This window comes from Ascaphus truei, chromosome 2, assembly GCF_040206685.1.
Source record: "Ascaphus truei isolate aAscTru1 chromosome 2, aAscTru1.hap1, whole genome shotgun sequence".
Lineage (NCBI taxonomy): Eukaryota > Metazoa > Chordata > Amphibia > Anura > Ascaphidae > Ascaphus > Ascaphus truei.
Window position 1 is genome coordinate 146543121 of NC_134484.1, and position 26166 is coordinate 146569286.

Here is a 26166-nt window from a genome sequence, read left to right on the forward strand (position 1 = left end):
CGCAATACTGGCAGGTGGGATTGCGGCTCAAAGTGGTCATATCTTTGCATTAATTAATATGCATAAATTTTTTTAAAAAAAGGGATGTTATGTGTATCTACTTGCTTCATTCATTTCACTTACAGTACAAACGTAGGACACAAAACAAAAAATGTCACTCCAGTGTTTTTGAGGAAAGTACAGGCATACCCCGGTTTAAGGACACTCACTTTAAGTACACTCGCGAGTAAGTACATCTCGCTCAATAGGCAAACGCCAGCTCACGCATGCGCCTGTCAGCACGTCCTGAACAGCAATACTGTCTCCCTACCTGTACCGAAGCTGTGCGCAAGCGGGGAGACTATAGAGCCTGTTACACATGCGTTATTTACATCAGTTATGCACGTATATGACGATTGTAGTACAGTACATGCATCGATAAGTGGGGAAAAGGTAGTACTTCACTTTAAGTACATTTTCACTTTACATACATGCTCCGGTCCCATTGCGTACGTTAATGCGGGGTATGCCTGTATATGGTTTATTTATGGGATCAATTTTTCGGCTCCACTGAAAACGCCAATCCCTTAAATAAACCAGCTTGTGCTTTTCCTAAAGAGCACTGGAGTGACGTTCTTGTTCCTATGCTACAGAAGTTCCTGCTTTACAGTGGAGAAAAAAGTGCACCTGGGGTAGTATATGTTTGGACTAGAGAGCTTCTGCGCCATTATTGATACAGTAAACAAGACATTGGTTTCGGCATTCAAGATACAGGATTTATAACCTGACATATACAGTAAAACAGGCTTTGTTCCCTGCTGTATCTTGAGAAATAAATTCCCTGCAAGAGAAACTGTGGCTATTGCATGGTGTGTGTGTGAATCCAATGTTGCTGTATGCATTTGAAAAATCTCAAGTAGAAATCGGATACATTTATAGTACTCTGCTATAATCTGTGTAGCAAACATTTTGAAAGGCTCATACAAATCTGTTAATGTATCATTATATATGCCATACCCTGTATGCCAGCCTACCTGAGAATCCAGGTGTTAACGCTGCAAGCTTTCGTGCCAGGCTTTCTTTGTCTATGGAGACATCTAGCTTCAAAGGTCTAAGGTGAACTTTAAAAATAGATGCTCTGCCTTTTATGTCTGGGTGACCTTTAATGGAGGGGGAAAAAAATGCATTATTGCATGCTTTACCTATACCACCCATGTATGTTGCCTGCTTTGACTTCAAAATCCACCTCACCTATATAAATCTGCCTGTCGAAACGGCCAGGCCTCATGAGAGCGGGATCCAGGATATCTGGCCTGTTTGTGCCCGCTAAGACAACTACATTTGTTGCTGTATTAAACCCTGGGGAAAAAAATTAAAAGACAGCAAAAAAAAAAAAAACACATTAGCCATCAACATCTTAGATTTAAGGAAAGGCGCAAAGCAAGAGTCTGCCGAGTATCTGGAAGGATAGGAGTGAGGGCCAAGAGTCTGCCGAGTATCTGGAAGGATAGGAGTGAGGGCCAAGAGTTAATGTTGGTAGAAAACAGTGGCACACTGGACTAGGAAATAGGGTATCATACCAAGAAAATAACAGAGGCGAGGTAGGTAAAGATGAAATAAGGGAAAAACAGGAGAACAAAATTCCATCATAGTTAAGAAAGCGCTCAAAGCATAAAATGGTCTGTCCCAAAGAAAAAAGGGATGGAGAACCAGAGACAGATCGTGAAGAGTAAGATGATTTTAACGAGAGACTTATGAGTAAACTGTGAGCTGGAGAGCGGAGATACAGGAAAACCAGCCATTAGAAAGCTGGAATAATCGAGAGGAGAGCACATATTCAGAGTTTTGGCTCTATAGTGACAGAGTAAAGGAGTAACTGTAGCAGTGACAAACACCCGGCTCCTTTCCTTTTAAAACGTTTTCCACTAATATAATGTTGACCTTCTGAACTCTGCTTAAGTGTCCCTTGCATCAACAGTACTCTTATAGTTAAAGGGCCTTATTTAGAAAACTCACGGTAGTGTAAGTATGTTCCCTGAAGTCTTTCAATTACTGCAACTATCTCAGGTATTCCCTTCCCAAACAAAGCCAATTCATATTGTACAGTGAAGAATATGGGCTAAATACTGTATGCTTCTATTGACAGGCCTGTGGCCCGGATTTGTACAGAATACAGAAAGGTGATCTGCAGAGAGAACCAATGGAGTATGAGAAAATCTGTGCCCATCACATAGGAAAGAAGAAGAATTGAATGGTTACCATCCATTTCTACAAGGAGTTGATTGAGCGTGTTTTCCTGTTCACTTTGTCCCCCAAAGTTTCCACGCCCTCTCTTCCTTCCCACTGCATCAATCTCATCGATGAAAAGAATACAAGGGGCATTTTTTCGAGCCATCACAAATAAGTCACGCACCTTAAAAGAGAAACAATTAAAATGGTACTTGAAATTGCGCCTGTGGTCTTCTTCTTATGGAAATTTTAATCAACAAGGAAATGAATGAGATCCACTTCAATGTCGAATGGGCTGCGTCCATAGAAGCACCGACAGTGCTCCACCGCGCTGACGCTGAGGCTCGCCTGCTCAATCAGGAGTGATTGTATGGACTTGCAGGCGAGCCAGCGTGCGCGATCGGGAGGCGGAGCACTGATGTCATGGGGCCAATAGCCCGCGAAACACCGACAACGTCACGGCGCCGTCACCCTGCTTCGCTGTGATTGGAGGTTTTCAGCCGACAACTCACTCAGATACAATTTCTGATGTCGGCTAAAAATCCCTGCGCCTCAGCACGCCTGCGGACGCTCGCGGAAACCCCCTCTCAAGACATCTTAATTGGGAGGATGACGGGGCTCATCGCGGAGCGTCCGCACAGCTCACTGTCGATCCTTCTATGGACTCAGCCTTAGGTTCAAGCATACAGTATGTACTTTTTCCTGCATTGTCTTGTTTCAGAGATTTTACCATTGTGGTTGGTACTTATGACATAAGCTCTTACAGGTAATATCAGCACTTGCCACTAAATCCTAAAACAACGCTCACTCCCTCTCACATATACGAGTTCAGCTTCACTGTAATTGTATGACCAATACTCTAAAGCAGGGGTGCGCAAAGTTTTGATCCTGCGCCCCCCTGCTTGCTCACCTTTCGGCTCGCGCCCCCCCCCCCCCGATCGGATCCGGCATCACATTACTTCCCGGGGGCATGGGAAGTGACGTATCACGTGACCCCGCGACGCCGAAGACCAGATAGGAGAAGCTGCAGAGGCCTCGTGCGGTTCCCCAGCATTCATTTTAAATGCCTTGGGGTAGAGCGGGGGACCTTTGTAGCCGCCGCGCCCCCCTGGAAATTCTCCGGCTCCACACTTTGGGGACCCTTACTCTAAAGAACCGGTATTAACATGCAGCAAAACTGTTATTTTAAACGTCAACACCAAAAGGAGGAATATACCGCTCGCTACTGAATATGTATAATAGGTATATGTAAATATGATTTTTGCCTAAAGTGTCAAGATAGACACTGGGTGCTACACCTATGTGCTAAAATGAAATGTATTTTCAAAAATAGAGATAGGGTTGTGTTAGAATCCGATCTCTAGCAAGAAGCACATTAGTGGTGCACACATAGGCTGTTAAAACGTAACATTTATTATAGCATAATGACAATTCACACAAAGTGCACTCATATCATTTAGTTGTACTGAAAGATTTTCCACATTAAAAAGCAATAAATATTTTCAACTATATTTTTCCCCTTTGCAGAGCACAATTTATTTTAGCTGCGATATCTGCTTGAAAATAAATTGACTTTTTGAGTGCTGGTCCAGTATGGTTTTTGTATTGCTCGAAAATAGATGGCACAGACAAGGTTGTCATAGTCAGATCATTTATGAAATACTGCAGTATCATTTCATTTGTACTGAGAGCCAAGATACCTTATCCGGCTATTACAAGGAGCGTGACATTATAAACAATACAGCTGAACCCCGTTATAATGCGGTCCACAGAATGAGACCGCGTTATAACTGGTCTCGCTATAAAACGGGGTTGAGCTGTATATAAAAAGAGACAACGACTAAGCACAGTGCATACGATATACAGATAATCATGCCGCTGACTTACTCTGGCTGGGCCAACACCAACAAACATCTCTAAGAACTCAGAGCCATTGACCGTGATAAAAGGGACGTTGGCTTCTCCTGCCGTGGCTTTTGCCAGCAGTGTTTTCCCAGTGCCTGGCGGACCTGTTAAAATTGCACCCTTAAAAAAAAAAAAAAAAGCCAAACAATTACTGCATTTTTCCAAACGTTTCTCTTCTATAGGATGAAAGTTGAAGAATGTTGCAATCCATTGACCGCCCAGTACAATGTATTCAAGAATGCCACCATTATAACAACCACACACAGAAAACCCATTTGGAGCGCAATCAAGGAGAATGAAACCTAAAATGGTTTCATAAAACATTTTATATTTGCGATGCTGTAATCCTGTAAAAAAACAAAACCTTACACTATACAATATGATAATATACTACTATTTTAAAAACAAAGACCTTGAAGGTGCAGCAGCAGGGGGGGGGGGGGAAGTGCTTAATGCAAAGGACACAGACTGGAAAAACACACCTTAATTTTGTATGTACAGGTATTCAGGAAATAAGTCAGTCCCAGTAATCTCTCCAAATGTTCCAGAAGCCCCACAGTAATGGCAAAAACGTATTTCCTTTAATAAGTTTCAAATGAATCTTTAGACAAGCTACAGAGCTACGTTATGCATCAACGTGCTTCTTCAAAGCTCTATAACGCAACGCAAAACGCCTGTTTTCGGTCAGAAAGGGTATTGCATCAAGTATAACGAACATTCGGCTAACGAGAGAAAAACAAATAAAAAAGAGGCAACCCCCCACGGTGCAGTGCTGCGCTATGCCCTGCGATTACAGAGGCCCCGGGCTCTTCCCCACAACAATGAAACTGATCACATGGGGAGAGAGCGGGGCCTGTGCAAGACTTACCTTTTCCGGAGAGGCCCTCCTCCATCGATGTCGTGGAGTCATGTGACGCTGCGTCATTATGGCGACACGTCGCCATGACAACGCATTGCCACCACGCCGCGGGAGGGCCAGCAGCTAAGTGAAATGTCCGGCCAACATTTCACCTCCAATCCACCCCTGGTCCCTCCCAATAAAGCACATCCACAAAGGTCAATGAAATATAACCATCACGGTAAAGTCCAGCGTTTCGTCCTACCTACAGATGGCGTAATTCCCATCCTCAGCCCGAGATATGGGCTTTGCTTGATAGGGAGGAGGGTGCAGAAATACTCCTATTTTTGTAAAGTACCAAGTGCATTCTATACCTCCCCAAACATTCCTTTATACAATTATGTGGAGAGTTACCTGTGAAGAAAAAAAAAAAAAAAAAAAAAAAAGTGCACACACGAGATACCTGGGAAATGTGACAATTTGGAGATGCAAAGTATATTCATCCGATTTTAGTTAGCACATGTCCCAGGTATCTCTAATGTGTTTAAGTTTTTTTCACAGGTATCTCTCCACCTATTTCATAAAGGAGCATTTCAGGGAGGTGTAGAAGTCACGGAATGAATCTCTCTCTCTCATCTTATTTGAAGAGAACGCAAAGTTGTACCAACTTAACATGGCGTTAAGCCCTATGCCAACTAAATATACAATGGCCGTTGTTTGCATACAAATTAGCTCTGTGGATGTGTGTTAACCTCAGGGAAAATAACATCCGTTACATCCCATTATGAGCCCCGAGTTAACGGACCTCTATGGGTCTGGCACTCAGTAATAGACACAAAATCGGTTATATAATAGTTTGCGTACTCCTGCAACGTAGATTCTTTGTAGGGTTTCACACCTTTTCGGAGGACCATCATTAGGGTTTTTCACAGGAGTACAAAGCTTTGGATATTTCCACAACAGTACACATGAAGAAACCAGTGCGGTTTTCAAAGCCCTTCACCTGATTATTTCATGTTTCTCATTTACTGTAACAAAATAGGAGGCTTACTCCCCCCCCCCCCCTCTTCCTCCTCCTCAAAAAAAGGTAAACATTTCCCGCATGCGCTGCTCAGTGAAGTACATGAAAAGCCAGAACTTACCTTTGGGATTTTTGCACCCAAGTCTTGATATTGCTTTGGATTCTTCAGGAAATTGACAAACTCCATGATCTCCAGTTTGGCTTCCTCACATCCTGCCACGTCCTTGAACTTCACATCAATTTCATCCTTGAGCACCTTGGCAGTTGTCTCGCCAACACTAAAGAGCCCTCCCATGCCCCGACCCGGCCGGCCACCAGCTGGACCTCTCCTCAGTGTGTACAGAAGAAAGCCGATGATGAGGACTGTGGGAAGCATGCTCAGAAGAAAGGAGCTGTGAAACAAGATGTATACATCACAAACCGTTTATATGACCATATAAAAGGGCTTTAAACAAGTTTGAGCTCTCCACAAATGAAAGAAGTTCTCTCTCCAACTTATATAGCCCCTTCTGACTGCCAGAGCTAGTCATTCTCACCACAGACTCTTACTCAATTTGCAGGTCCAGAGCAGCGCTCTACACAGAGTTGCAGGCAACATAACCCGCAAACAGGTTAAAAGGTGCAATCCCTGAGAGATACCATTTCTTTAAGGAAGACTTGTGGATCAAATTTGCAGCTACAATGCAGCAGGTTTCTTTTTCTGTGAAATCAAGAATGGTCTTTTTATTGGGACTTCTGAAGGGGGGGAGGAGTATGTAGGTTTACTCTACCTCTAGTCCACCAAGTTATGTCAATAAAGAGAAGGGAGTAAAAAAAGGGGGCAGTGGCGTAGCTAGATGCGCGGGCCCCAGGGCAAATTTTTTTTCAGGGCCCCATTACGAGTGATCATATTCTGTAGATTCAGAAGTTTCCATCGCCCCCTTCCCCCCGTGTTGGCAGCCCTGCGAGCTCCCCCCCCCCTGCTCTATTCACCCCTCTCTCCTCATGTATCTCTCCCCCCCCCTCACTAACCCCTTTTTCCTCTCACTCTTTTTCCCCTTTCCCCCAGCTATCACTCAGTATCCCCCCCCCTCCACACTCAATCCAGCTCCCTCAATCCTCCCCTCCCCTCCACCCCCAGGCCACACACACATACAATTCTTCCTCAACAATATAGTACCCCCCCAACCCACCCATGCACAAATTTGAATAACCACCTACACGGACACTACAATAACCTCCCTCCCACACATGTGGTTGAAAAACACTGGTGTACAGTATACTGCACAGCAATATCTTTTAATACAGTTGACAATAGACAATTGTGTAAAGAATGACAAACTATTTTAGTGGCAGAAACTGAGGCACAAATAGCACACTGACAGAGTAAACTGTAACTGACAAATTTACACACAAAACACACAGCATACTGACACACTGACAGACTGAAACACACACAGCAAAGTGACACACAAGTACACAGCATACTTCCCACAGCAGCACATAGTAACTCCTCCCCCTGATGTCACAGAGCAGGGGCGGGCAGTGCTCTGCAGCTCTCTGCCTCAGTCCCGCCCCCAGTCTCTGCTGCCTGCTCTCTGCAAACCCCCCCCCCCCCTTCCTCATCTCCCCCCTCGCAGCTCCCGATCCAGCCGGCAAGTTGGTGTTAAGGGGACTGGAGGAGGAAGGGGGCCCTGAATTCTGTGGTCGTAGGCTAGACTGCTGGGCCAAATGTCCCAGCTCTCCCCCCTGACGGCAACCCAGAGCGAGCCTCCCATGAGCACGGGCAATAGCTGCGCCCCTGGAAGGGGGGCTTCACCTGTGTAAACTCTTATGTAGCACATATTACACAAAACAGAGCAGCGAGAGGAAAGCAAATTGGCGTTTTGTTAGAGGTGTCAATCACCGAGAGTTAACTAATTAAATGGTCATTGATTCATTTTGGTTCTAGGATAAACTACACCTTTAAAAGAGCAAAATAAATGTTGTGCTCATTTTAAAATCAACTGTGGTGATTCTGTAGCGTCTGCTTTTTTGCAATCTCTGATTTTATAATGATTAGATTTATTAGTCTAAACATCTCTGCAGCCAGGATTATTTTCCATGCAGATGCCAAATTCCAGAAGAGAAATGGGGAAAGCAAAATGGTCTTAAAAATGACAGGAACCCCTTGCATTGTGGAAGAGCTTATAATATACATTTTGCTTGTGGTGCATGTAAAACGTTGCAGGTTTTGTGAAAGGCATTACAATACATCAGAAACGAGCGACACTACAATACACATTTATACCTCTTTCTTCTGGTGACCGTCTAATTCTGCAAACATAGGTCTCACAAGGATCTAACAAGGATAGTTGGGATCTAAATTATGCCCTCAACCAAACAACCCCATTTTAAATATGTGCAATACATCTCTCCCGCCTGATGCAAGTGAACTGATCAGTAAAGAAAGGCTTTTGATGGGTACAACAGGCAAAGCAATGAAGAATCAAGAAGCAATAACAGATAAGAGCTGGCAGAAGAGATTAATTGGTACAAACCCTAAAACCTCACATAAGTTTACAAAAAGAGTACATACTCGTGGAAAACCTGGACAGGGGTACAATAACTTATTCTTTATATACATTTTATTTAAATATAGTATTAGAAGGAATATGTAGTGGAACCTTTCATTTTGACTGAATAACCTGCCAATGCTGCTTGAAGTACCAATTTCCAGACACAATATGATGAAGAAAAAGTTAAGTCAAAACACAATGCGTTGAACAAACATGAAGCAGTATAAAGTAATGTACTGCGAGAAATGACCAGCTTATTGCGAAAGGAAGAAAATGTGTATGTGACGTTACTGCATCATGTATTTTGTCTTGCCAATATACTAGCCTATTGTATATTCAAATATTTATCATAAAGCATGCAGCCAAGTGACATGTTTTTGTTGTATATAGTAGGGAAGTGTGGCATGCTCAAAGGCTTAATGACACCTTCCCGCACATACAGCACGCACACATGGTCGCGATACATGTAGGTTCCTTGCATTTACCTGGTTAAGTTACCAGAGCTATGAAATGCAGGCGTCTGGAGTCTTTATAGAGGATCACAAAGCAAAGGGGGAAAAAAATATATGTGGGTGTCTTATTTGTTTTCCACTGTGGATTATCCATGAGAGTTAAACAAGCACCGTAAGGTTTAATTGGCATATTTTCTCTGGCGTTTAGTGACGTATTCTCTACAGTAGAGGCTTTTTATAGCTTTTACCAATCATGTCTCAGTTTTTGTTTGGCAGCCACAACACCATTAGCTAATGTACAAAACATACAGGTTTGAATGACGTATCAAACACACCATATATGATGGGTCCATTATATAAACATAAATGAGCTGACATGGTTTGATAAAAAATAAATAAAAAGGAACTGTGGCAGCCAGGCTTGTTCTGCAGAAAACAAGATGCTTAAACTGCCAATTATACATTTTAATGGACCATGAATTGTTGTTAATAGAAGTAAATTGTACATAAGCTTTCCTCGCAGTACACATCTGAAAAAAGACTTGCGGTAATAAAGTCTATCACAGTAAATAAAAACAGTAAAACACACCCGTGTCTTAAGTTAACAATGTTTACATAACTATATGTGGTCCAAAAAATGATTAAAAAACGGCAAATAAAAAAAAATAAGATATACAGGCCTGTCATTATTTTAAAATAAAATATTAGAAGATTCACTGCTTTCCTGCATCATGTATGACCAAATGATACTAATGCGCTATATAAAGCAGCAATTCTGGCCATTTTACCTATTGTTTGAGTCTCACTATTTTACCAGCGGTTCTCCCAGAGCCAAAATCATTGGGTTTTTTTAAGCTTTAGGACTTGGTCGATTTGGCAGCCATTTTGATTTAACCAAAAGGGAGTGAAAACACCAGTAACTAAACTGGTAAATAAAATGGCTTGGTTAAGTTCCAAAAGGGCCCCCGATCAAATGCTGCAATAAATAAATAAATATAAAGTAGCAAGAAGGATTGCTGCTTTCTTAGGCTGATTTTCTGATCTGTTACATGTTACTTGACTGGAGCTTCGCCATGTCTACCGCAGCATTATAAAGCAATGTCAAACGTCTCAAGAAAGCCCAGTATTTGGAAAACCTTGTCTAGACTTTACAGATGCAAAGCCGCTTACACAAAATCAATTCAAGCAGAGAAAAAAAAAAGTAAAATTACTTTTAAAAGGAGTTCATCCATCTTTTTTTTTTTTTTACATGCATGGGAACCGTGCTATCTTTAGCTTTGGGAGCCCTCTGCTTCCCAAGATACTTACCACACAGAAGGAAGCACCAGAACTGCCCAATCAAGGGGAAACAAAATGGAGGTTTAAGCATTCTGAGTCACGTAGGCCAATAGGAAGCCAGACCGACATCTGTCGCTGCTTCCTATTGGCCTGCTTGACACGGGGGATTTAAAATAACCATGCAATACCGGCGGCACTTTCTATGGTATGGGAGTCCCTGGAGCTGAAATGAATGCGGTTCAGGCTTGGGGACCCCCTGCTTCCCATCCATTTAAAAAAAAAGGGGAGTGTCAAAGAGGAACGGCTCCTTCAAGCAATAGCAAAGAGATATATCTAAATCTATATCGATATAGAGATATACGAACACAATACACTTTCTGTAACGATAATGAAGGGCATACTTTATCTCGAGTCCATACAAAGGTATTTCCTAAACTCAGCTTACAGAAGAAGTTCACCAAAATGTGTCACTATGCCATTGCAAGTAATTAGCACAAATACAACAGATCACTGCCTTCTATGCTAATTGTTCCTAATTGTGGCCGTACATATAACTTGGATAATAAATGCACAGCATTATGCTTACCCATCACTTTCAGCTGCATACACCACAGGTAGCCTGTTCTCCCCCTCTATACCGAACTCCTGCTGCAGAGTTTCCAAATTTCTTTCAAAAGTGTCCACACTGCCAATATTAAACCACACATATTGCTACATAAAAAAAAAAAAAAAACAGGGAAAAAAGAAAGAAAACAAGAGTAGAAATATCACGAGCTGAACAGTTCATGTTAATGCCAGCACAGAGCAGTCAAGCTGTGCCTTCTACGGTGTGATTACAAGAAGATAAAGGACTAGTTGTCACACATGGACTTGCTGGAGGGGTGAGCAGAGTGTTACACTGCTGTCCCTCAATGCACGAGGGACACACACACACACACACACACACACACACACTTTTGCTCCAAACTTGTGTTATATGCTACAGATACTGACGCAGATTATTTTTTATTTTTTTTTGTAAGCAAGAACATGAAGCACAGACCTGGCAGATGTAGCGCAGATAGGACAGAAAGTGAGAGCACAGAGGAGCACAATTTGATACATGTCATAATCTGCACTTCAGGTAACGCCTCCCTTTGACAATCACCAAGCAGAAACACAGTGCATAAACTGGAGCCAAGCCCTCGATACATAGATGCAGAGGTGCAACACCAAAATTATGCCATTTGCTCCAATATTGCATTAATACACAAGCCCCCGAAAGGGAACACTTTCAACTATTTAAAGTCTGCAAGATTTTAGAAGGGTAGCTTTGTAGCTACTTAAGAAGCTTGAAATCCAAAGATTTGCAGCGGAGCACAGCTGAGAAATGGGGCCAGCACCAGCAGTTGGAGGGTTAAAAATAAATATTTATTAAAGCATGGTATAAACGGGGGGGGAGACAGAACACACTGTCTCCCCCCCCGTTTATACCATGCTTTAATAAATATTTATTTTTAACCCTCCAACTGCTGGTGCTGGCCCCATTTCTCAGCTGTGCTCCGCTGCAAATCTTTGGATTTCAAGCTTCTGTGTATCTATTCTGCGTGATGCACGCACCGATGGAGTGAAGATTATGTTAGTGAGTATTGTAATTTCCCAATCAATGGATTCAAGGGGACTTGTAGACCGGTACAGTGCAGCAGGTAAGAGTTTCTATTGTCTTGTGAGGTGCCAATAGGCATTAAACAGTCCCTCACCAAAAGACATTATTTCTGATTATACACTCCTGCGTTTGCACTGGGTCCAATACTACTACAATTGTAAACATACTTCTCCATATCCTGATTATAACATATACCAATTATTGGTGTATCTCATCCGCTGAAGCGCTGCTTTTGGGATTCCATCCCACCTTTCCATTGTAGCTACTTAAAGTAGCAGAACTGGCGACACTTGTGATAGATATATGCATGTTTATACGTTTATTTGAAGTCGGGGGTCTCCGGAGCTGAACCACCTTATATTTCAGCTCTGGGGACCCCCTGCTTCCCGAGATCCTTGCTTCGGTAGGAGGTGCCAGTAGCAGCTCCGGTTTGGCTCAGTGGGGTTATCGAAATGCCAGACTCGACTGTCATGCGTCACACAGGCCAATAGGAAGCCACGATGTCCTACCTGGCGGCTTCCTATTGGCCCATGTAACGCAGGACGTTTAAACCGCAGAGAGATACCGGCCGCCCCACGGAGGCAAGCATCTCGGGGAGCAGGGGGTCCCCAGAGATGAAATTAACATGGATCAGCCAAGAAGTCCCCCCACTTCAAACCAATTAAAAAAAAAAAAATTACCAGTTGTGCTGCTTAAAGTATCTTAACTTGCCACTAAAAACAGGTTTATATCTGCTCGTCCTGTAACCTGTCTGGCTAACATGACACTATGGAACAGGAATGTCAATAATTTTTTATACTGAGCCTCATGATGTGACCTCGATTAATGCATTTAAAAAAATAATAATAATAACTATATAGAAAGTGGGTATATGAGTAATAATTCTGATAATAATAATTACAATGGCACAGAACGTTCATATATTCAGTTGACCAGCCTCGACTTGCCAGCTCCACGTTTGTGACTTGGACCCCGTTGCAATGGTCTGCTGCAATGTATGAATCCTCCAGTTCAGATTCCCTGCTTTGCGCCCCCTACATTGTATCGTAGGTCTTTATTTCTATCGCGCCATTAATGTACACTACTCTGAACTGATATTATAATTGATTAAAAAAAAAATCCATCATACTAGCTGCTTCACTAAATTCCTCCATGACTGATGGATACGCCCGAACGTCTAAACTGAAACATACAGGGAGCAAAATAGCTGCATACTTTGGTATACTTCTGTTCAGCCGTTACCCCAAAGTGCATTATGGGATGAGGGCCTGACCCGCACATTCAATCTCTGCTCCAAGTAATGGTAACAAGCGGCTTTAATTATGGGGCTGGAGTTAAGTAGGGATCAAAGGGAGGCTGGAGCAATGCAATGACAGTTTTGAGAGAACCCAGAAATTCAATGCTAAAAATAGCTGAGAGGAGCGCAAAACAAATCTTGCCACACTTAATCGTTCATCTTTCTCTAAATAAAGAATTGCATGCGTATGTGAAAAAGAACTACTTTGAGGGAAGGAGCTGCTCAGTGAGTAAAGACACTGACTGGCACTGAGTTGAGAAGCAGGGGAACCTGGTTCAATTCCCAGTGTCGGCTCCTTGTGACCTTGGGCAAGTCACTTTATTTCCCTGTGCCCCAGGCACCAAAAACATAGATTGTAAGCTCCACGGGGCAGCGACCTGTGCCTGCAAAATGTCTCTGTTAAGCGCTACCTAAAACTAGCAGTGCTATATAAGAACATGCTATTAAATTATTACCCCATCAATAGGAGACTTTCCTGGCGTAAAGATGACTCTCACATAGCGTTTATTTACCACCTCTAGTCGGTCCACCTAAAAAATAAAGGAGGATCAGATTATTTTCAACTTAATGACAAAGATTAATTGATCATGTACAACTGTAGCGCTAGGATAATATTGGCTTCGAAACAATACCTTATTTATGATGCGATCTTTAAGTAATGGCCATGCAACAATGCTGGCATCTCTTTTAGCACGGTCATTATACTCTGTTAGGCAGATAGGCAAATCCAGAAAAAGCATGTGTGTGTTGTACATATCTGTATATCAGAGCACAAGTTTAGTTCTCCACGGCTACCGATGGGGCAGGTTTTCATGGCAATACATAAATAAGCAAGTTGTATTGGTTATGATTCCAGTCAGGTTAGTTGGTTAAGTAGGTGTTTACCAGAGAAATGGAAAACCAATTTACATGTTGGTGCCCCCCCAAGAACTAACCTTCACAGCCCCTGGTTCATACTTCTAGACTAATTTGGCACATATACATTTCATATTTCACAGACACAAGTAGGAGCTGCTCCCAATGGCAATATGTCCAAAAAAAGTGACAACATCCTGTTCTCAGCTCTGCAGTTCTTTACAGCTGTACCTTAAAATAGTAGTAGATATTGGCTCGCTTCTGGTAGGTTCGGCAATCTGTGCTATTGTTCATTTGTTAGGCAAGTGAAACTATGGCTGTATAGAACGTATCATCGGATACATGAATAGAACTGGTTAAAAAAAAAATAGTAATATTCATTTGTACAGATCCAATATCTCTTTAGGTAACAAGGTAACCATGAAGCCAATACGAGAGGGTAAATAATGGCCCAAGGTAATTATCTGTTGAAGTTCTCTTGTACAAAGTCGGAGTTGGTTTCTGTGCAAGACACTGAACATTTGGAATGTCTCATCCAACATGTGGCTTAAAAGTATGTTCTACTGTCGAATAAAACATGTACAATATATTTGTCTCTTCATCACAGATTTCACTGTACGCATCTACACACAACTAGCTATATTACTCACCACATCTTTGGACAGGTAATTATTGACAAAGTCCTTCCAAGTGACCTCTCTCCCAGAATTCCTGAAGAAAAAGTAGTATGTAATGACACCCCATAAACCAGAGCTCGCCAGGAAGTAAAATCGGAATTCTTTGTCGTCCCACGGTATTTCACCCTACAAAACCAGAGAACAAGAACTTGCAAATGCATTTCAAAATCAGAAAAAGCACAACGCTTATTCTTTTTCCGCATGAAAAGATGAATGGAACAAAGCTTTACGGAACACGCAGTTACATTCTGTTTGGGGGACTGGGCATAAGTGTAGGAAATAAAAGGTCATACATTTTGTTTAGTGGAGGAATTCCTAAACAGAGCAAAAAAGAAAAAAATCGCTTTAGTGGACAGCAATTTTATTAACACTATAAGATGCAAGTTGGCACGTTTCTGAAAATGTTGCCTCTTTCTATGTTGTGGAATTAGCCAATTTGGTGCTGCACTGTATATACACATTTCTTAAAGGCACCTCCAGCAGTATAAGGGTTAAAGAAACTGAAAATTCCATTCCGCTTCTCTCTTTACTGTAGTCTACCAGCACGTGCTATGGGATGATGCCCCGTTACCCCTCCAGTAGGCAAAAAAAGTTCAAAGTTCACAGCTGGGAGGCTATGCGGCCATTGTCACCTTCCCCACTTTGCAGTCATGTAACCATCGAAAGCCAAGCAATGATCCCTTACCCAAAAAAAAGGAAAAATGTAAGGAATCGAGTTCAGTGAGAATTATATTGTAATATGTATGAATCCGTTATGAAGACAAAATGGCAAAGTATGAAGTATATTGTCTGATGGTTCTTTCATACATATTATATCGCATATTCTAATCAAAATTCAGTTACATTGGGAAGTGCAGGTGCAGCTGTCCAGAGTTCTTTGTTAGAGAAGTTGTTTAGGTGACATTTGAGTGACTATGGACAACTGCTGTTAGAGCTGATGCAACCGGAAAAGGCGATGGCAGGAGTAGTTCTTAGATGCCAGATTAGGTTATTCTGTATGGAGACGTGGGCAGTTCCTTATCAGATGACATCAATTTGAAGCTGAAGGTCCTGATTTGGTAATAAGAATTATTGATAACAAGAGCCGACTAAAGGATATTATCTGTATAAATATGTAGCAGGGTAGCACAGGAGAGGTACAGAAGAATTCCACCATGAGGAGAGACTGGATAACATCAGAAGATGGAGAGAAGTTTTATCATGATATTAAGATCAAATACAAGGATCCCACTCAAACAGAAAACTATGCAACTATCTTTATTCTTTATTTGGAACGTCACCGCCATTTTGTACTATTTTTGTATGCGAGTATTTATCTTTAAAATAAAGATTACTTTTTAATGGGATGTGACCAGAATTGCTGAGGTTTGTTATCCTGGGTTAATCGAAGACAGAGAAATAAGGACATTTTACAGAAAAAAGCTTTACAAGTGGGAAAATTGTGTGCTGCATGGAAGAATACAGGAAAACAAAAATGACAAATATTTTCCTTTTCCTGGAAATCTTCCCAGGAAACGCTAAAAGCCTCTACATGGCTATAAAGACTTTAAAAGCTGCGTAACCTTTTCTTGTTTGCTGGTACAATACAGGAAGCCTAATCAGATTGCCTAATATGTATAGTTCTTCTCAGGTAGCACTGTGGAATTCTGAACAAGTCCAAATTATGCAATATCTTTCCTTGGTCATTCTGCGGGTTAGGATAGCGATCTCAGCACTATCTGCTGGTTTAAATTGAAGAGAGAAACCACCTTGAGCAGAAACCCAAAACAGAACTTCTTACCGCCTAATCTGGAAATATATACATCTAAGGTTCCTTACATGATAAAGCATGACCCACTCTTCATTTGCATGTGATTACCCAAAATCCCTGGCTGTAGGGTTGCAGACCTGTGAGACATGCGAATGTGCTCACAAGTGGTATTTCTCATTTGCTGTACACAAGATAAAGCATGCAATTCGCCTATCCTGCTAGCCAAAGTAACTGCTACCAGAAATGACAATTTCCAGGTTAGACCTTCAGGAGATATAGCTCTTCAATAGGTTCAAATGGAGATTCCATCAAACTGTACAGTACCAAGGGGGAATTTTGCCACAGATTTTGATAAAGCTTTAATGAGAGATCTGCATTTTATAGGGAAGTTAAACAAGACATTATCTGTAATCATAGAGGTAGATTTGACTGCTTTTAAATAAAGGGAAAGCCCCCCATTATAACCCCTACCTATCCATGATATGATGTAATTATTTATGTATGTACAGTTGATTGTATCAGTCCTATATATGTTTCTCTTAAAGTTTATAAAACAGTGATGTACAGTCCTGTCCAGTAGTGGGGACCTGTAGGGGTTCATTCTCTATGAGCTGCAAATCACATCAGAGTTTGCCATTGTGGGCCTGGACACTGATTGTATTAGGCCCACTGTTGAGGCACCAGGGAGAGGTCGACCACCTGCTGAGTGGACTTCCTCTGTAAGAAAGCTGTATCTGCATGGGTTGTCTGTGGAAGGGGATTGTATAGCATTGTCCTGGCCCACCTTAAACCCCAGTAATCTCATCAACCGGGTCTAGGGCTGTGTCAGGAGCCCAGGAATATTGTTCCTACCCAGACTAACTGGCCTCTCCCCGATTGGGACAGGGGTATAAATACGCCTTCTCCCCAGCCCCGAGAGCCATTCCAGACTGGATATTCTTTGTTTAGGTGTGTGCTGACAGGGGACTGGCAGAACTCCTGTAAAGGAAGAGCCGACAGGTAGATAGCAGAAGGGAACTAAGGAGACCCAGTGCAGGAGTCTGGAGCATCCAGTGCTGCTGCGGTCTGTGTGTGCAGCATTGGTCGGCGCTGTGGGGAGTGAAGCAACAGCAGGGAATTTAAATACTGTTAGCCAGCGGAGAGCCAGGCAGTGCTGCCCATACTACAGAGGACAGTGGCGCAAGTTGTGAACGAATATCGAGGTAAGCTTCCAGACGGAGGTCCCTGCACCTAGGACTTTAGGTTACCCCAGTTGGATGAGTTTGTGTGTTTTATGTAATGGAAGTTTGTGGAAACATTTTCCAATAAATTCACTTTTGCTCAACACTGCAGTTCAGTCTAACGTTCTGATCCCTAGTGTTAGGCGTGTCTACGTCTGTCAGCCGTGGGGAATTTTGGTGCACTGCTGCCGCCTCTGACGTCCCGTGGCTTCCGGAACGCTGCATCCCGCTGTGATTTTTAGCAAGTGTATAAATTGTGTCGGTATAGCTATTTGTTAATGCTCTGAGAAAGGCCATGTCATGGACCGCAATGTTGGCGGCTTTTAAAGCTCTTGAAGCATATGATTGAACAAAGTTTTTTTTGTATCCAAATGCCATCCTTCTAAAAGTTTTTTGTTCTATGGCTTTGATGGTAAATTGGAGCTTTCACCCATTAGCTGGGAGCACTCTGCATATATACATTTTTTGTATATTCCGGTGTGCGCGCTCAGTCATATACACGGCTCTATGCCATAGCGTGTGCTGCCATGGGAAGACGCGCATGGAATAGAAAACGTCCCGAGTTATCATTTTCTTGTCGTCTCTCTGGCCACACACACACACACACACACACACACACGTTCTCTATTATTTTTCAATTGCTTTAGAATATGGTTGTTCAACAACAGAATGTATCATTACTGCCGGGGGTAGCGGTCGATAGACACGTCCTCCCTGCTGTGAACTTTGACATTAGTCCCTACTGAAGGGGAAAGGGGGCGTCAAGGAAAAATCCCTAATGATCATTGCTAAATTGCATGATCTGCCCAGCACATAACGCACATGCAATGAAAGCAGCTTTGTCATACTGTGAAGTTCAGCAAAAATGTGCTATCCAATTTCGACATGGCTACAAAATATATTTGACAGAACTTCCCAGTGTGCGATGGCCTTATCCACGCATGTACTCGGATCGCAATACAGCATGTCGACAACGGACAGACGTACGAAAGACCATTATTATTAAAAAAAAATAGACCTTTTGCAGTCTTGACCACCAAGTGGGGTCTTCTTTCTTTCCACCTCCCTTTCCGCCTCGCTTGCCACCTCCGCCCGAGTCATTGCTTCCACCCGAGGAGCGCTGGTCATTAGGCTTGGCCTCTAGAAGAAAGGATAATGTAATTGGTTACATGCTGCAGAAATATCATTGGGTTTTCTTGACCACCGGATATCCAAAAATACATTGAGAGAAAAAAAAAAAAAAAGTGAGGTGAATAATATTTGCAAGCATGTTCTTCAATTAATCTGCAGTATCAGCCTAGTGACAACAGAACAGTAATGCATTTCCATAACTGTTCTGAAAAAGATAATGGCGTAAAAATGTCACTGCAATAAGACAGTGCTTCAGCATTCCTGAGAAGACACAAAAGCTAAAGTGAGCATTTGGGCCCTATTTGCTATGCATCGATATGGGCAGTGGTTGACAAATCACCAAAAAAATCTACTCGCCACACAAAAAAATCTACTCGCCACACAATAAAATCTACTCGCCACCTAGTACCAAACGTGTGCTGCTTGGGCCAATATTTACTCGCCATGGGGTTAAATCCACTCGCCCGGGGCGAGCAAATGTATAGGTTTGTCGAACACTGGATATGGGCATCCAGTTCGTTTACAATAGCCACTGCGCTGCCGAGTTTACCAATTAAATGTAATCTGCCCAAACATTCGAGAAGCTCCAAATAGGTTACAGTACCTTTCGTTTCATTGGGGGTCTCTTTGGAATCATTTGCCTTCTTGTCAGTTTTACCATTGGGGAAGTATTTATCAAAACCTGTATGCGAGCAAAAAAAGAAAAAAAAAGTCAGCATGGGTGCAGCGTCACTGGCACATTATTATACAGTCACTACCTTTTATTATTTACGTAACCGTCCCTTTCCTCCCTACTGCAAGGTAAATATTTTATATTCACAGACAATACAAGGGTAAATATTAATAAAATGTAACAACAATGCAAATGTTCTTTGAATTCAAGGAAATAAAATGCTGCATCAATATAGAAAATAATTACGTGACACCATAATTCAACGCTGTTGACATGTAGTGACAGGTAGAACACAAGCTCTCACAATGCTAACGTGGGAGATAAATCTTGGATTACCAAATAAAGTTTGGACTATAAGAACAAGCAGTAAGTACCTCCCCTCTTATCTTTCAAAGGCACAGTATAAATGTCACCGTTTAGGGATTCATTTTCTCTTTTTACGCTCTCGTCCTGTTTCAATAATACAATTTCGGCACTAATCCATGTAAAACACAAACTAAAACGATGGGTAAATGCATTTAAGAGAGGATATTTACATTACAGACATTGGGTGACAATATAATTTAAGTCTTGCCAGTAGGACTTAAAATACAGAACTACAAATCCCAATTTGTAACCAATTTATATTGTGACTAATGTTAAAAATTTGTGGATTTGAGGTTTCCTTTATATATGAAAATATGTTTTAAGCCTCTGCTGGACCTTTCTCCCATTTACCAGCTGCAGGCCACTTTGCCAATCATACCTTTCGGAGGCGGAGAACAGAGTCTTCTATACGCATTGATGACATTCGCCAGCAAAGAGTCCTTGCCTGGAGTGGCAACTTGAGCATGTATCTGAAAGAAAAAAACAATGTATATTAATGATGGTGGGGCTTGTACTACTCTTCAAAGTGAGGTTAGCACTGGGGGCTACAACTACTGTAGTAGAAGGAAGGGGTCAGAAAGGTCCTGTACCTCCTAAATTATGCTAATGGTCAACAGCAGTAGCAGAAGCTGATATTGTTTTATCAGGCAAGAAACCATTGTCTAATAGTGGAGTCTAAGATAAGAAAAATAAAGTGAGATCTAAACAGTATTTACATTTTTTTCCCAGTATCACAGTAATATTATTGGCCACAACTGCTACTCAAAATTAAAAAAAACAAAAAAAAAAACATGAGAGTTTTCAAATCCATTACCCACTTCACTCCATATGGTTCTGTGGTTCCTATTAAGAAATAGAAGTCACTGAAATTCCTAGGAATACTGTTTTTTGTTTATGCAGGGGACATGCTGCACATTTCATTAGCTCCTGCGGTCAAACTTATATATTTTTTGTAACACTATTTGCACTGCAGGTCATTTGATTCAGAAGTTTGAAGTGTGAATGAAGCCTACGGGAGTTAACCAAAGGTGTGTAGTGCCTTACCACAGTAGACCAACACCTTCAGGGTGCTTAGGTTATTAATCACCCTTCATCCTTCAAACATACCTGCTTCTTTTGATATTGTCGATCATCATTTTCTCCTGCTAATTTTTCAGTCAATTGGCATACATAGTAGTAACAAAGGAGGGAGAGGGAATAGGTGTTGTGATACCTTTTATTGGACCAATAAGTAGTTGATACAGTATGTTACAAGCTTTCAAACCCTCTCAGGGTCCTTTATCGGGTAGCCAAAGCAACGCTTTGGGGGGGGGGGGGGCGGGTTCCAGAACATGATATATCATTTTATGACTTCAACTCTTGTCTCTGTGTATAACCTCGCTGCTTATATATGCAGGTATGCCCTCAGGTCACAGGATAAAGATACCCACTGGCGCTTCCCAAAACCTTACATTGCAGCAGTAAAGATATAACACTACTGACCACCAAGAACTCCTCTCCTTCCCAAAACCTAACTTTCCTGTTCCAATCTCAGCAGAGGAAAAAATGCTAAAGCAAAAGTTTCCGCAGTGCCCGATCACCAAAGCAAATCAGCCTAAAAAACTTCTTAGGAAACAAGCAGGTATTGGCAGTGCAGAGCCGATGAAGACAGACCTGGACTGCTGGTTGCACAAAAAAAACTTTATTGGCACATACACACAGCGAAGAGAGCAACTTTAAACACGTTTCTCGCCGACACTGGGGCTTTGTCAAAGCGCCAGTGTGAAACACGTTAGGCTGCTGCCAGGCAGGTAACGGCGTGCTGGCGTTCATGCGCTGCACCCTGCTCGGCCGGGCGATTCGTGGCCGGCTATGCGCGCGCTCGCCTGGGGCGCGGCCACGATGTCACAGATTGTTCGCCCTCATTGGGCGAACCGCTCACGTGACGCGCTTGCGAGCGGCAAATTCAAATTTGCTTGCTCTGAGCGGGTGCAGGCGCTTGCTCAAACATTGCCGCAATGTGTTTAATAGCGGCCAGCATGAGCGCGCACGACCGCTCAGCACCCCCCTGGACGAGGCCCTAGAGTGGCTCTCTTCGCTGTGTGTATGTGCCAATAAAGTGTTTTGTGCAACCGGCACCCCATGTCTGTATTTATCGGCTCTGCACCGCCAATACCTGCTTGTTTCCTGTCATTTACCTCGGTAGGAGCTCGCCAACTACCCCTCCTGGACCGCAACCCTCATTATTATATATTTTTGTCAGTGGAAGACTTGTATAGAGCAACGAGACGGGGTTGTGTATGCACTGTGATTTACAAGCAGAAGAGCTTTTCTGGGCAGAGGACAAGAGTATAGCATTGCTTTCGCAATTCAGCCCATCGCAGATTATTGGCTCACTGAGTTTCTAGAAAACATCACAGCGGTCTCCGCCTCGGCTACAATTAAAAGGTACTCACTCCGCTGGAAAATATTCCTTTTGCAAACGGACACTTTGGTGGGCTATATCAGTCCTTTATTTCCAAACCAGTCACTATCAATGATTAGCAATATTGCAGACCACATACTTAGAAGTATTGCTGCCGAGGTCACTCCAACGTCCCTAAAAACCTTAACAAATAAATACTGTAAAAAAAATCAGGTTATAATCTCACACATGCATGAGATATACCACCAGGTCTCACCATGTCTCCTTTAATTCCTGCAGGTCTGCATGTTATGTTAATCTATTCACTGACGGGAGAGCTACCAAGTCCCTATATAGTCAGTAGTCCAGCCATATCATGACAACGTCCCCTATTTGTCCTCCTCTTGCATCGTGACACAAACATTTCAGCCACCCTCTTATATTGTGACAACATTCACTTGCCACTCATGAACGTTAAAACTCCCCAGCCTCCTATATCGTGACAACACTCACTAGCGACTAGCCTCCTATATCGTGACAACCGACACCTTGATACGCACTTATATCATACTTGTAGCTCAGTTCCCAGTTCCCTATAGTGACCCTCCCCCCCCCCTCGCATCTCAGGTAGGTAGAGGTGATTTACCATGCGCAGGCAGCAGGCCCCTTTCCGCTGGGAGCCGGGCAGTAGGGGTATGAGGGCCCCTGTCAGGGCCCGGCTGGCCCCGGGCAGCAGCAGGCAGCGGTGCGCCATCAAGCGGCCGCAACAAGGCGCGGGTTCCGGGGTCCCACTGTGACGTCAGGAGACAGCATACACGCACAGAACTGGAATCACCCAGCGTTCTCTCCCAATGCGACCTCCACAGAGCCTGCGTGCAGGCACTCCACCCCGTGCACTTGTGACATAACGACGCACAGCCAATGAGATCACAGGAGTGTTACGAAAGAGAACGCGTTATGCAAATGCAATGCGCAGGGGGCGTGGCTCGGTGACCGCGGTAGCGCTCGGATGGTTGCTGTTGTGTTATCACCTCGCTGCTGCTATGTGTTTGCTCAGATTTGCAGAGCAGAGACTTTGCTATATACCTGCCCACGATTAGAGGTGAAGCTACTGTAAGCTAAGCTATAACTAGCTGTGATACACAGGCTTTCAGTTTCTAATTATTCCTATTTTATGTCCTTGGATGTTTTTAATTAGCATGTTACCCTTTGTGGCAATTAATACTACGTGTATTTTTATTGTTAATAATTCTAAGCCGTGTTGTGTACCCTGCATTGTACTGTAGTATTTCAGACACAGTCCGCTGCCTAAAGCTAAATGTAATTTTTAGTAACCAAAACACAAGATAAGTAATTTACCCAAAGAAAAAAGATTCAACACTGGGATTGAAAGATGGTGTCCCACTTAAAAGGATCACATTTAGGGCCTCATGCTATAAGCAGCGATAAGCCCCTTATCGCCAAAAAAGCCTACAGCGATTCAGTAAGCCCCGATAACCAGTGAAAGAGCAAAAATCCCTGGGGTTTTTTGCAGAGAAAAAAAATTGGCGGTGATAGGCCACTTATAGCCGCTTATCGCCATCTTATCAAACTCGCTCAATTCTAGTAGCCCAGATGAGCTGATCGAGGCTGATCGCTGCTCTAGAATTGAGATTTCCTCTCCAAATCGTCCCGCCACAAAAAGTTGGCAAGAAGGTGGTGAAAAGCTGCCAATGAGCATTTTTCCTGCATCGGATTGATGCCAGGAGACTCCGGAGCTAATATCCATTAATACCACCGGAGACCCCCAGCATGAATCGGATGCATGAAAAATTAATTTACAGGCAACTTCATTACGTTAGCGACTAACCGCTAAGGCAATAATGGGGTTAACCACCAGTGCCATGCTTATTGTGGGTAGCGGGGGTGGGTGAAGGTGGTATTTGGCCCTTGGTGGGTGTTTAGGCTTTGCTGGGGCTTGCAGGTGGCCTTAACCCCTTAATTACCTTAGCGGTTATTACTGCTAAGCTAATGAAGGGGTTAACACCTCCCACTACCCACCCGGTAGGCCTAAACACCTATCCTTGGGGCTAGAAAAAAGGGGGAGACCCCCAAGCTGATGCTACAAAATACTGCAATGTCCTGTAATATGTGCTATAAATAATATAGCCAAAACCGGTGTGCATAAAGAATAAGCAGCAAGTGTCCCGTGGGTAAAGCCGATGGTGTGTGTGAGGTCTGTGTAGCCCCCACCTCACCTGCACTCCGTCGGGATAGCCCTCCAGCCAATCGATGGTACACTCCCCCGCATGAACGGGGCTCAGAGGGAGTTCGCCCTCCTCACTCGGGCAGCGGGGACGGTCACCCGGTATGCAAAAGACTAGCTGATGGAAGTAGAGACCTGTGGAAACAGAGCCTCCCGCCGTCTGACCGGGTGCCTGCTGATCCTCCCGCGATGTTGCTACCGAGATGATGGAGCGGGTGATGGCTGTAGGGGAACCGGCCGGCGATCTACGCCTCCGCAGTAGTCGTCTCCGTCAGATGCTTCTTCTCCTGGAGTGCAGGTAAGAGGCTGAAGCACCGACCCCACACTGGCTTGAAACCGGATTCACTGGGCAGCTCTGGAGAAAATCCTCAGGGTGAAACAGCTGCTCTGCGTCTGCATGTACCGGATCGGCGTGCTGCTGTACCAATTAGTGATACATGGAAATTAGGGGTAGAAGGTAGAGCACTGCCAAAAAAGAGCAAAACGGCTCGGGCAAAAATAACTATTTATTGGGCATAATTAGCCAAAAAGACAAACACACAGATTAAAACTCTGACGCGTTTCCCGCCGTGGAGGCGCTTTATCAAAGAGTACTGATAAAGTACTGTTTCCTCTGTTGCTCGACTGCTAAAACTCTGACTCAGGCCCTCATTCTCTCCCGTCTTGATTACTGTAACCTCCTGCTGTCCGGCCTTCCTGCCTCTCACCTGTCTCCCCTACAATCTATCCTTAACGCTGCTGCCAGAATCACTCTACTCTTTCCTAGATCTGTCTCAGCATCTCCCCTCATGAAATCCCTCTCCTGGCTTCCGATCAAATCCCGCATCTCACACTCCATTCTTCTCCTCACTTTTAAAGCTTTACACTCTTCTGCCCCTCCTTACATCTCAGCCCTAATTTCTCGTTATGCACCATCCAGACTCTTGCGTTCTTCTCAAGGATGTCTTCTTTCTACCCCCTTTGTATCTAAAGCCCTCTCCCGCCTTAAACCTTTTTCATTGACTGCCCCTCACCTCTGGAATGCCCTTCCCCTCAGTACCCGACTAGCACCCTCTCTATCCACCTTTAAGACCCACCTTAAGACACACTTGCTTAAAGAAGCATATGAATAGGACTGTGGCTATTCTGAACACATGGCACATAAAGCTTGGCCCCCTGCAGATGCACTTACCAGAACTCCCTCCTACTGTCTCTGTACGTTCTCCCTACCTACCAATTAGACTGTAAGCTCCTCGGAGCAGGGACTCCTCTTCCTTAATGTCTAAAGCACTTATTCCCACGATCTGTTATTTATATTATCTGTTATTTATTGGATTACCACATGTATTACTGCTGTGAAGCGCTATGTACATTAATGGCGCTATATAAATAAAGACATACAATACAATACAATACAATACAATACAATACAATACAATACAATACTGAGGTTCCTTCAGTGTCTGATTATATACTGGTCAAATGTAAGTGCACACCTTAAAGTAATACAACTTAATTGGATAATCAAATAATAGATTATACAACAGCTGCTGATTGAAATCCGAAAGACAAAAGTCAATTTTATAAGGTGGCATCAAAACAACTAACCATTATACAGAACTGGATGAACCAAATGTTAACAACAACATCAAATAACAATATTTAAAAAGTTAACTGTTAGATACATAAAAACAACAAAATTTCTA

General features: G+C 43.1%; 1 protein-coding gene across 1 annotated transcript in view; it reads right to left on the minus strand.

The window, feature by feature from the left end:
- The window catches only part of AFG3L2 (AFG3 like matrix AAA peptidase subunit 2), a 37835-nt gene extending 14710 nt beyond the window's left edge, over positions 1–23125 (minus strand). Inside the window, exons 1-12 of the mRNA XM_075585390.1 lie at positions 22883–23125; positions 20233–20323; positions 19419–19496; positions 18702–18823; positions 14687–14839; positions 13637–13711; positions 10826–10950; positions 6094–6364; positions 4096–4233; positions 2239–2392; positions 1231–1338; positions 1014–1139 (exon numbers count right to left, since the gene is read on the minus strand). Coding sequence (XP_075441505.1) covers positions 1014–1139; positions 1231–1338; positions 2239–2392; positions 4096–4233; positions 6094–6364; positions 10826–10950; positions 13637–13711; positions 14687–14839; positions 18702–18823; positions 19419–19496; positions 20233–20323; positions 22883–22990 — 1549 coding nt within the window. The 5' untranslated portion in view covers positions 22991–23125. The remainder of the gene's footprint in view (positions 1–1013; positions 1140–1230; positions 1339–2238; positions 2393–4095; positions 4234–6093; positions 6365–10825; positions 10951–13636; positions 13712–14686; positions 14840–18701; positions 18824–19418; positions 19497–20232; positions 20324–22882) is intronic.
- Between the last annotated feature and the right edge of the window lie 3041 nt (positions 23126–26166).